Here is a 12834-nt window from a genome sequence, read left to right as displayed (position 1 = left end):
TTGAGCTTGTTAGGATTAGAGTGACCAGCCATCTTGGTGTACCCAGGGCTAAGGAGTTTTCTGGAATATAGGATTTTAAGTGCTAAACCACAGACTGGTCCCAGGGTGAGTTGATCACTCTATTAAGATCTATAAGAAAGGTTGAAAACTGCTGCTATTGAAAAAAAAAAAAAAAAAAAAAAAACTTTATGTTTAAAAATTCACCTTTATTTTCAGGTAGTCCGTATTTTCTTTGCTTAAAATGCGCTGAATGTATGTCTTCTAAAGTTTTTATCTATTTCTCATGGGAAAATTATCTGTCATTTACAGTAACATTGTCATTTTTTGGTCAAGTTGGGTAGGTATCTTTATGTTGAATTGTAAATCTCACTGCTTTTAGTTTAATACCTGCACATATTTTAAAGAGCCAGCTAATTATATACACTACAAACAACAGTCACACTGCACCATTACTCCCACCATGGTAACAGCTTCCAATTATTTTATCTACTACTTTTGGCATGAATTCCATGTCTTTAAGAAAACATACATGCTTGTATTTCTGTGATTCTTAGTTTACACGTTTCCTGTTGAATTTCTTATTTATAGGATATGAACAATGCGCTCTCCTCACACATACAGACACACGCGCGTGTGCATGTAAAATTTCGTCATTTTGATTAAATCAGAATTCTCAGTTTCTATTATTATTTCTGTGTATGCTACTCAGGATTGAACTAAGCCATAAACATTATTACTTTTACTTTTTTTGTTTCCCTTCAGCTTTCATTTTCTTTGGAGTTATTTTAGTTTTTGTTTTGCTTAGTTTTCCATATGTGTTACTGGTGTACTTTAAACTCTCCACCAGTTGTTTAAATCTCCTTGTATTCTGTTGTCAGTTTTAACTTCTCAGGAGCTTCAGTTTATTCTGGAATAGACTTCTTCTGGAATAGACTTATAGAATAATAGACTTAATAGAAGAAGTCTGTTTTAGAAGTCTATTCCAGAGCTTTGTAAACTGCTTTAGTGACTGCATTGATTTTCCTTTTCCCCCAGTATATAACTGATATCTTGGGATCTTTATTCACCATTACCCTGGGGATGCCCTTTACATCTTGTCAATTATGTATTTTCTATATTTCATATATTTCTCTTTTTCGGTTTTCCCTTCTGATTTTTGAGGCAGCAGTAAATCTCTCAAGTTTATATCCAAGTGTATTTATTTTCATCTATCTGTAATTAAGGGATATATATGTGTGTGTGTGATCTTATGTAAACATTAATCAGTTGATAAATAATGTGTATTTTTGGTATAGGTAAAATGATTAGGTTTTTGAAAATTCTAGCTGGTAGTATATAATTTTAGAAAATTTGTCACGTAAATAACAAAAGTAATATGTACACAATGCAGTCTATTCAGTAATATACATGTGTCTAAAATAAAACTAGTAATGGCAGTCTCTGCCACTGCCCTGTGTAGCCACTGTTATCACTGTGTAACCTTTCTGATTTTTTCCCTTTTGTTTATACAAACTTGCATATATAGGGAAATTTCTTTTCATTTTTAAATGTTACTATGAACATTATTTTGTAATTCATATAACTCAAATATATTGTGGTCATTCTTTTTTTATAGTGAGTATTAAAGTGAAGACAATATATCTACCATATTATCTTTACTATCTATATTTGATATTCCATTATATATATATATACTTTCACTTATTATATATTACCCTTTTTATGGACATAAGTCATGTTGTTTCCCAGCCTTCCATTTCTGTGTAAGCTAGTTTATGGTACCTTTAGTTTATGGTACCATTTTTCATAAAGAAGTTTTAAAAACACTGTGCTTTCAAATCTTTCTGCTTCTTTCTGGATTCTGGAGTTTCGTTGCTATATAAAAAGCCTTCTTTCACCCAAAGTATAAGTTTTCTGCAATAGTTTCTTAAAGCATTTTTCTTAATAAATTTTTATTTTATGAATTCAGATGTACACACTATTTACAGTTAACTCTGTAACATTTTATTTGGGTTTTCTACATTCTCTATTAAAATTTTTTATTATATTTTTCTTTTTTGTACTAGCTTCATCACGTTTGATTTTATGCTTATGTTAGTTTTAATTTCTATTTTTTTTTTTGTACTCTGGTGTAGTTTACATAGTAATTGTCTGTTCCATAAGAGTAAGTTAGAACTTGAAAAACATATGAGCCTAGCCCCTTTTTTTGGTAGTAGATTTTTTGATAATTTTTTTGGTTCCTTCCACAGTGATTGGCCTGTTAAAATGTTCTGTTTTCTTGGCAGTTGATTCTAATCATTATCAACATTCAGTATTAATTCACAAAATGTGTATGTAGCACAGCACTAACATATGATCACTGCTTCTGTCTTTTTCCCTAAATTAGATGTAGTATATTTTTAAATCTTATTTTTTTAATGCTTAGTTTATTATCGATGAGGAAAAATGAGGAAAAAGGTGTATATGTCTCTATATCTATCTATATATATATATATATTCTGTCACATTACCAAAAAAAATCTTTATTGGGTTTATTTTATATTAAGCTTTTTGGCCATGAGAAGTTTTTCAACTCTGTGCCTTGTTCTATATAAGGACTTATTTATGTATTGTGATTATATCAATTTTAAATGTTACATATGTTTGCTAGTGGTAAAACCATATGATGAAATGTTTTTTACTGATAAAAAGATAATTTGGTGAATAAAACTTCTGTCTGGGTAATTGAACTTGGTAAGGTTTAACCTCTTAATTAAGAAGAGTAACCAGCTCAGTCAGTCATGGTTACTGTATCAACCAGAGATCCTTCCCCATGGGAGTCTGCCCCCCTATAAACACATAATATAAGAGTTAATAGGCAGGCAGACCTGGAAGAATAAAATGAGGAAAGATGCTTACCTGGGTTCTTTTCCTCAAATGGACTTTGTTATGATTAGTTTCCACTGTTAATAGAAAATCCCCAAATATAGTGGTTTAAAGAAAGGCATTTTTGTCATGTAAAAATGAAATTCAGAGAAAGGCAGTACGAGACTGCTATGATGAGCAAATATGAAAGCCAGAAGGAAAATATTCACACAGTACTTGTTGCTTGTATGTGTATGTGTACAGTGGGTGCAGTGGGTGGGTCATATCATAATTATAATCAAGGGATTTATATACTTTTTTTCATTTACTTTGAAAGACATTAAAATTTTTTTGCCTTTTTTTTTTTTTTTTTTGGCCTGTATCTATTTCAGTGTCCTAAAGATTTTAATGAAGTACTAACACTTCTGTATTAATGAAACTTTTTTCTTTTAAGTTATTTTATGGCTTCATAACAGTTGTTCCTCGTTGACATAATTTTATCAGTTCTTTTTATTTTTGAAATGCCTGTTATTATTACCCCTTTGTTTACTCAAAAGATATAAGAATATATTTATTATCACAACATAAAACATGCCAAAAAGTACAGCTCATGAGTGTGCAGCTCAGTGAATTACCACAGAGAGGACATGTCCGTGTAACTACCAGTCAGCCCTAGAACATTATAGTACTTCAGAAGCTACTTTTGTTTCTCATTCCTGTCACCGCTACTTTCTCCCACTACCCAAAAGCAGACATTATCAGGACTTGTAACAACATAAGCAAGTGTACTTAATACACTTGGAATCTTGTAGTACAGTTCCTTTTTTGTCTGGCTGCTTTTATTTAAGAACGTGTTTGGAGCTTTAGCTATGTTACTGACTGTAGTTTATTGACCTCATGGTATCCCACTGTATGCCAGTACTGTAAGTTTTTTACATCCTGTTGATGGGCATATTCAAGATGTATTTATTATCTGCTTATATCAAGGTTTTGTCTTAAATCTAATGTATGTAGCTGGAAAAATGATGGACTGAGTTTCTGCCTTACTGGAGCTTATCTTTTACTGGGGAAGCCAACACTAGTTAGAATTTTAATCAGTATGATGAGGGAGTGGTTTAACTTGGAAAAACATACAATGGGAAAACAGAGCTGGTATCTAGAGGGGGCTTCTTCGAGAAGTACCTCCAAATAGTCCAAAACGTAACATTTTGACTAAGGCATTTTTTTTGCACTGACTTGAAATACCATCTTTATTACGTATTAATACGTAATAATCCACTGATGTATTTTTCTGTTTTTGAACACTACACGTATGTACATTATGGGTCATTTATAATATATTTTGATGTTTTGTAGGAAAAACACTTTGTTGTTTTTGTTTTTTCATAAATGAAAAGTTTGGCAAGTCTCTCTTTTTTTGGATGATTTTAGAATCACTTGCCACCTCTGTCCCCAAATCCTTTCAGAATTTGATTGCACTTGCATTATGTTTATGATGAATTTAGGGGTGAGATGGATAAATAACTTTTTTTTTACTATTTTCAGTCTTCCCAAAAAGAAACGTGGTATGCCTCTTCATTTTTAGTCTTCTGTTATGTCATTTAGTAAGGTTTTCTAATTTTACTTTAGTAATGGTCTTAATACCTTTCTTGTTTATTCCTAGATGTATAAAAAATGTTTGTTTTTATGAATTGAATCACTTACCCTACTTTTTCTATCAATTTATTGGTATGATAGGTAATGGGAGAGCTAATTAATTTTATTTGTTTATATTGTATCTAGTTACCTTATTGGACTCTTCATGTTTTTTACTAATAAATTTTTACTTGAGAGTCTTATAATTATTTCAGTATACTCTCTCCCAATAATTATCTTATTATTAGGATAATTTTCATATGCTTTTTATTTCATCACTGTTTTTATTTTGTTGACCAGACTTTTCATAATATAGTTAAATACTAAAATAATGGTAGTAAGCTTCTTTGCCTACTTTGTGATTTTAATGGAAGTGTCTCTAGTGTTTTGTTTTCAAGTATGATGTGTAGTATTGGTTTTTTTATAGATTTCCCTTTACAAATTAAAGACATTTTCTTAAATTCATAGTTGAGACTTTCTTCTAAACTGGTTGGTATTGGAATTTAGAAATATTCTAATGCATCTGTTTGAGATGTGACCAGATTTTTCTGTAATTAACCCTTGGAATGTAAAGATTTTAACATTTACCATCCCCTCTTTTTTAACCATTGTAAACACTTTTTATATATTCTTTTTATACACAGTGTAGTTTATCAAAAATGGATGAGTGTTGGCATCTGTGTTTATAGATAAATTGATGTATAGTTTTTTAAAATATTTTTTAATACTTTATATTCATATTATTCTGGTCTTGTGTAATCATTAAGGAGACTTTGCCCTTTTCTCAGGCTTTGGAGGACTTTAGATAGAGACATCATTTGGTTCTTGAAGATATGACGTAACATCACATCTCTAAAACGGTGTGAACCTGATTATTGCATACAGATCTTGGGCAACTATTTCAGTTTTTCTCCAGTTTTACTGTGTCTCTTCAAGAACTTGGTACTTTTTCTACCTTTTAAAGCAATTCTGGCCATTTCTATTTTCCTAGATGATTATCTGTTTAATCAAAAACTTGTAGTTTATTGGCATACAGCTATATGTATTATTTTTAAATAAATTTTAAAGCTTTTTTTTTTTTGTATTTTTGATATTGTCACCTTTTTAATATCTGGTGTTGAATTTTCTCCCATACCTTGATATTTCATCTATCTTTTTGGAAAGAAAAGCTTTTGACTATTTCTTATCTAATTGCCACATTATTTTATTTCTTCTATCTTACTTTAATTTCTTCCCCCAGCCCCGCCATCCCCCAGCCTCTTGAAATGTGTTTTTTCTATAGTGGTTAAGTTGGAATTTTCCTTTGACTAGTAGTCTGGCTATGTCCAATAGTTTTTGATATCTTATGATCCCAATTATTAATATAATTTTGAATCCTTTGGCCCAAGAATAATTTGAGACTATCTTTTTACTTCCTAAGAGTTTAGTTTGGGAGTTGTCCTTTTTTTTAAATTTTTTTTAAATGTTTTATTTATTTTTGAGAGAGACAGAGACAGAGACAGTGCAAGCAGGGGAGGGGCAGAGAGATGGGGAGACACAGAATCTGAAGCAGGCTCCAGGCTCCAAGCTGTCAACACAGACCCAAAGGCAGGGCTCTAACCCACAAACTGTGAGATCATGACCTGAGCCGAAGCAGGATGCTCAACCGACTGAGCCACCCAGGTGCCCCGGGAGTTGTCTTTATTTTTAATTCCTATTTGTATTGCATTGTGGTCAAATACTATAGCCTATATGATTATAATACCCTGGGATTTGAAGTAGGTTTTCTTCAATTTTTTGGTACATTGTCAGTTTTTTAAAAAGGAGTCTATAAATATATAATTTATACACACACACACACACACACACACACACACACACACACACGTATTCTCTCTCTAAAGTCACCTAACCTTATTTCACAGATAAGTGCATTAAGACTTGGAGAACTTTGTGACTTTTTTTATGTCACAATTAATGAATAGTATACCTAGCTTTTGAACCTTAGTCTAACTGATTTTCCCTTAGATCTTACTGCCTCGAGAATATATTGTATATTTGGTATCTTCTGATGTATGTATATAGTTACATCAAAATGAAGTTTATAAAAATTATACATTTAGAATATTTTATAATATGATTTAGAAAGGTATAAAAAGTCTAGGTAGAAATTATTTCGTCTTTGGAACTGAAGATTTCAAAAGAGAGAAACTAGTCTCATTGAAGGGTCATCTGTAGATAGATGGGAAACAAACAAGAAAGGACATTATACATGTAGAGAACCTAAGAAACAAGGGCATGTGTGCATCTGTGGGGAAACCAGCCTGACCTAGGTTGAGAGAAGTCTTTGTTCAAGAGTCATAGGAAATAAGACCGAATAGGTAACTTTGGACCTGATTAGTAGGACCATGTTAAAGGTCTGGTGAAAGATAATTTTAAAAATTATTTACAAAGCAGTTCCATCACCTAATGACCAGTATTAACATTTCATTTGTATTTTTGTAGTGGTTTCATTGCAGTATCTGTGGTAATTAATTGCCTGCACAGGCAGCCAAAGTATGGAAAGGACAAACGTTAATTCTAGGGGAGTATTTCGAGGCAGTAGTGTGAATAAAATTGAACAACTCAGCAGTGTTAACTTTACTTATAATGATATGGTGAAGAATTCTGCTAAATATACTGGCATGGAACATCTGTTGAAAATTTGAAGAATTAAATATGATTGTGGTATATTTTAGACATCAGAAAACCTTTTTAGAAGGCAGTTCATAAATGAACAAAAATAATTGATAATTGTAAAAAATAATTTGTGCTGGTAAAAAGTGTTTTATGTGTTTGAAAAATTACTTGTAGAAATTTAAATATACCTTACTACGTCTTCTGGATTCAACATCTATAGATTGTAACTTTGGCATTTACTTATGAAAATTGGGATAATCTTAAATAGAACATCAAGAGATAAACATAATCTTAAAATAAAAGTGGGATATATATTCCACCTCACTAATAGAAATCTCTTTGCTCTCTATGAAAAAAATACAGCCTCTATTGTGAACATATGTAAAAATATACATAACCATTTAGTATTATAACTCCTTATCTCTAAACCAACAATATTACTTTAAGAGACTCAGTATACAGATTTCTTTTATTTTGGTCATACTAATTTTGACCTGAAATGTTTGAATATTCAAAAGAACTTTTAATAGTCCGTGACAGTCATTGTCTGAGCACCATGATAAGAAAGAACAGTTATTAATGCTTTTGTTTTACATTTATTCTCAAAATCAGTACAGTTTGGTTAGTAAATGAACATGTGCCCCTTTTTTCATATTGGGAAAATGGGAAGATTTTAGAGTTCTAAGCGAAGCTTCTGTGTGCTAGTTAGGTATACAGTGAAGTAAGCCTTAATAATCTTACATGTCAAAATATATTTTCATGGCTATTTTTAACCACAAGAGCAAGACTTTAACATAGCTTATATAACCAAAAAAAGCACAATGTATTTTAGCCATAAAATAATAATTCTTTTTATAATGCTAAACATATAGAAAAGACTTATTATTGCCTTCCCTTTAGTGAAATATAAGAATGCATGACTAGAATGTTTCATTTAATGTTTGTCCGTTATATTTTCTCCCTTTCTGTAAAATATAGTGTAGTATCTGGATAGCCAAGAATTGCTTAAGAAAGATATGCATTAAAAAAAAAACTTTTCTGGGGCGCCTGGGTGGCGCAGTCGGTTAAGCGTCCGACTTCAGCCAGGTCACGATCTCGCGGTCCGTGAGTTCGAGCCCCGCGTCAGGCTCTGGGCTGATGGCTCAGAGCCTGGAGCCTGTTTCCGATTCTGTGTCTCCCTCTCTCTGACCCTCCCCCGTTCATGCTATGTCTCTCTCTGTCCCAAAAATAAATAAACGTTGAAAAAAAAAAAATTAAAAAAAAAAACAAAAAACTTTTCTAATAGAATGGATTTTTTATAATATATTTTACATGTGGCCCCAAAATGTTTTACAGTTAATAGAGCTAGGATTTAGATAAAAGTCCAATATTAGTGAAATTTTTAAAAGTGTGATTTTTAATCATATGCATTTCTTATATACAACAATATTGATGTATAACCCTACCCTTGTTTCTGTATGAGCAAATATTTTCCAAATGATTGCTCATGTGTAGAAACATGTATCAGTGTTTATTATTTCCCATTATAATTAGTTGTAAATTCTGAGATGTTCCTATTTATAAAGAAAAAGGACGCTCAAGCATTAAGGTAATAATAGTGATAATATTCATTAATTATTACACTAATAAAATTCAGATATTTTTGAAGCAACAAGGAATTCATTCTGTGGTAACTACAATCTCAGGGCTTGCTTTTTCATTATTTTGGGGCTCTTTAGCTAAAAGTTAATTGCAGTGGTATTATTATGCATATAAGAACCAGCCATTTTCTTTCAGTTATGGGTATTTCAGGAAACTGTATTTCAATCCTAGAATTTGGGATATTGAAGATACACATGAAACTGATACTAGAAAGCACAGGATAAGAGATCCCTAGTATCTCAGTCTTATGATGCCTTTGAATAGACCAGACTCCAAACAGTTTTACGCTAGTATTCACATAGTAAGCTTAGGTGTATTGTTCAGTTTAATAGTTCTCTGCATTAAAACAAAGAACTATTTATACAGTGAAAAGATGAGGACGTATATGGTCAGTTTTAGAAAATTCTTTTAAACTGTGGAATACGGGACAATATTTGTAGATGTACCATGTGCCACCTTGTTGGTAATACTTTAAAGGAAGAAAGTGTATTTGAACACAAGAACATGTAGAGCTGTAATATTGAACGATTTTAATTGTCATAATTAATCAAAATTGACATTTTGTTACATTTTCTAGGCAATTAAGTTGGAGTATTCAAGATTGGTTAAATTGGCCCAAGAAGACACCCCACCAGAAACAGATTATCGTTTACATCATGTAGTGGTCTATTTTATCCAGAACCAGGCACCAAAGAAAATCATTGAGAAAACATTGCTAGAACAATTTGGAGATAGAAATTTGAGTTTTGATGAAAGGTAATTTAAGAAAATTAAAATGTGAAATATCTAACATATTGTTAAATTGTCTTTTTAAAATTGCTTTTAGTGCAGTTTCTAAATGTTTATTTTATACATATTCAAAGAAAGACCTATTTCATAAATACAGCACAAAACTTAGACTTCCCTTAATTTTGAACAGTTGTTTTGGAATTTCTCTGGAGTTTATAGTCATAACCTTTAGAAGTTTCAGCCGAAAATAATTTATATTGTTTTAGTACATTTTACTTGTTGACCAAGATACTGAGCTAAGCAACATAAAGATGTACAGAAGAATATGGGGCGCCTGGGTGGCACAGTTGGCTAAGCATCCGACTTCAGCCAGGTCACGATCTCGCGGTCCGTGAGTTCGAGCCCCGCGTCAGGCTCTGGGCTGATGGCTCAGAGCCTGGAGCCTGTTTCCGATTCTGTGTCTCCCTCTCTCTCTGCCCCTCCCCCGTTCATGCTCTCTCTCTGTCCCAAAAATAAATAAACGTTGAAAAAAAAAATTTTTAAGATGTACAGAAGAATATAATGTAAGCACTACCCTTTGGGGACTTAATATTTTAGGGAAATAAAGAATTTCTAGTCTCTGCACTATGTATATTTTGAGTGAGATAGTTATTTATTGTGGGAAGCTGTCCTATAATTTGTGGGATACTACAAATGCTAAATGCACATACAACACTGCTAAATGCAGTGTTCCTGACCTGTACCTGCTAAATGTCGGTAACGCCTCCCTCAAGAGGTGACAACCCAAAGTGTCTCCAGATGTTGAGAGATAACCCCTTGAAGAGCAAAATTACCCTCATTTGACAATCACTAGAGAAAAGTATTTAACCGTATATACTAATAAAATAAAATAGTTAAATGTCCTCTGACATCAAGAGAAGCCTTAAAATGGTTAAATTACAGTTCACCCTTGAACAATGTGGAGATTAGGGGCATTGACCCTCTGTGCAGTTGAAAACCTGCACATAAAGTTGTGTAACTTTTGACTCTGCTAAATTTAAACTGCTAATAACTTCCTCTTGACTGGAGGCCTTACTGATAACGCAAACAGTCGATGAACACATATTTTATATGTTCTATGTATCAGATACTGTATTCTTACAATAAGGTAAGCTAGAGCAAAGAAAATGTTATTAAAATCTTAAGAAAGAGAAAACACATTTACGTTATTGTAAAAAATCTGTGTGTAAGTGAACCCATGAAGTTCAAACCCATGTTGTTCAAGGATCAACTATAGTTTGGTTTACCCAAAAAATGTTTTCCTCGTGAAAATTCCTATAAACTATAATTTTTGGCTGAAGTTGGAAAATTAAAATACAATCTAGTTAAAATGAATACCATTAAAAAATTTAGGCCTCAGGTAAACATCAAAGTATTAGAAGTTATTTTATTTTTATTTTTTTAAGTTTGTTTATTTATTGTGAGAGAGTATGGAAGGGAAAGAGAGTGAGGGAGAGTGAGCGGATCCCAAGCAGGCTCCGCACTGTCTGCGTACAGCCCAACGCAGGGCTTGAATTCACAAACTGTGGTGATCATAACCTGAGCTAAAATCAAGAGTTGGATGCTTAACTGAGCCATGTAGGCACCCCAGGAACTTATTTTAGAATACAGAATCGTTTATGTTATCTTGGGGTTTGTAGTCCATTTTAATTCTGAAATAAATTATTACCCTTTCTTGAATATCTCAAAAATATTGAATTAAAAATCTATGTGGCAGAGAAGAAAATGAGGAAAACAAAGCATCTAGGATTAAATTCCTGCTTCACCATGTATCTGCTGTGAAATTTAGGATTAAGTGAAGTAATACAAGTAAATGGTTTTGAACAATATTTGATAGATAATAAAGTGCTCATTGAATGTTGACTGTTATATTTTATTTGTAGTCGTAGGAACATCATTTATTTTACATGTAACCACAAAGAGCTCAGAAATATGCCAGATTATGACCCTTATTATTTGGGCTGTTGGGACACCATGTTCCAGTGAATATACGCTATTGAATTGGGGGCAAATATTAATGGGGTAATCACATTCACTTTCACTCTTTTGTAGTTATTTGTCCTGAGGACTGCAAATTCATCAGTTCATTTTGATAACCTAATTTGTCTTATACTTGAAAAGTTAAGATGCATGTGATAGCTAAACATACTCTGCAGAGATTTCTTTAACAATGATTCTGATCATAACATGTGAACAATGTCTCTGTTACCTGAAATGATAGGCACAGTTTAGATTCCTTTTTGCTGTTTATGAATCATGCCATTTGAAATGGGAAGATGAGATTTAATATCTCCTGAGCTTGCTTAATATATATATATGTTATAAAAAAACACATTTCATTTGTTTTTACTTATACAATATGTATTAATAAAATGTAATTTAAAAGCCATTTGTAAATATAACATGTAAATTTGAGGTAGCATTATTGATGCTGTCTACTTTATATACTTTGTAACTATCCAGTCCAACATTGATCCAAAAAACATTTTCAATTAAAGTTATTTGAGAGTTGCTTCCTCAAAAAGTATTGCTTAGTGACAGTGGATTTTATTTTCACATATGTTGGGTAGTTTAGTTTTGTGTCATATGCTTTTCACTTTTTGTGAATTTCACTTTTGATTTACGAATATATTTCTTTTATTTGAAGGTGTCACAACATAATGAAAGTTGCTCAAGCCAAACTTGAAATGATAAAACCCGAAGAAGTAAACTTGGAGGAATATGAGGTAATGTGCCTTTTGAGAGGTTGAACTGTAGATTGAGGAATTTCGGTAGTTCACTGACCTTTCTTTCATTTCCTCACCACTGAGCACATTTCATTATTGGACAGTGTTGTACATGTGAGAGAACATGCATGAGTGCTCATATCGTGCTTGTGGTAATTTTTGTACACAAAATTCTTTGTGTTAACTTTGACTTTAAAATTAATACTGTTTTTTTTTTTTAGTTTACCAATTCAAACACCCAGTATTTCTTTAGACTTTTAAACTTAACTTTATACATTGCCTTTTTAAATTTACAAATCTAGTAAGTTTTTAAATTAATTTACTTTTGAGAGAGAGAGTGTGTGTGTATATGAGTATGAGCAGGGGAGGAGCAGAAAGAGAGAGAGAGAGAGAAAGAGAAAATACCAATCAGGCTCATAAGGGCTCGATCTCACGAGCCATGATATCATGACCTGAGCTGAAATCAAGAGTAGGACGCTTAACTGACAGAGCCACCCAGGCACCCCTATCTAGTAAATTTTAAGTTGATTTCACGAGTGCCTTTGATTAATTTTGGTCACAT

General features: G+C 32.2%; 1 protein-coding gene across 6 annotated transcripts in view; it reads left to right on the top strand.

The window, feature by feature from the left end:
* USP25 (ubiquitin specific peptidase 25) overlaps positions 1-12834 on the top strand; it is a 148924-nt gene that overhangs the window by 122515 nt on the left and 13575 nt on the right. For all 6 annotated transcript variants that reach the window (XM_045501613.1, XM_045501610.1, XM_045501611.1 and 3 more), the window contains 2 exons: positions 9356-9534; positions 12194-12272. In XM_045501613.1, the coding sequence (XP_045357569.1) occupies positions 9356-9534; positions 12194-12272 (258 nt within the window). The remainder of the gene's footprint in view (positions 1-9355; positions 9535-12193; positions 12273-12834) is intronic.

Source organism: Leopardus geoffroyi, chromosome C2 (assembly GCF_018350155.1).
Source record: "Leopardus geoffroyi isolate Oge1 chromosome C2, O.geoffroyi_Oge1_pat1.0, whole genome shotgun sequence".
Taxonomy (NCBI): Eukaryota; Metazoa; Chordata; class Mammalia; order Carnivora; family Felidae; genus Leopardus; species Leopardus geoffroyi.
The sequence above is the reverse complement of the archived record's forward strand: the minus strand, read 5'-3'. Positions and strand labels throughout refer to the sequence as shown.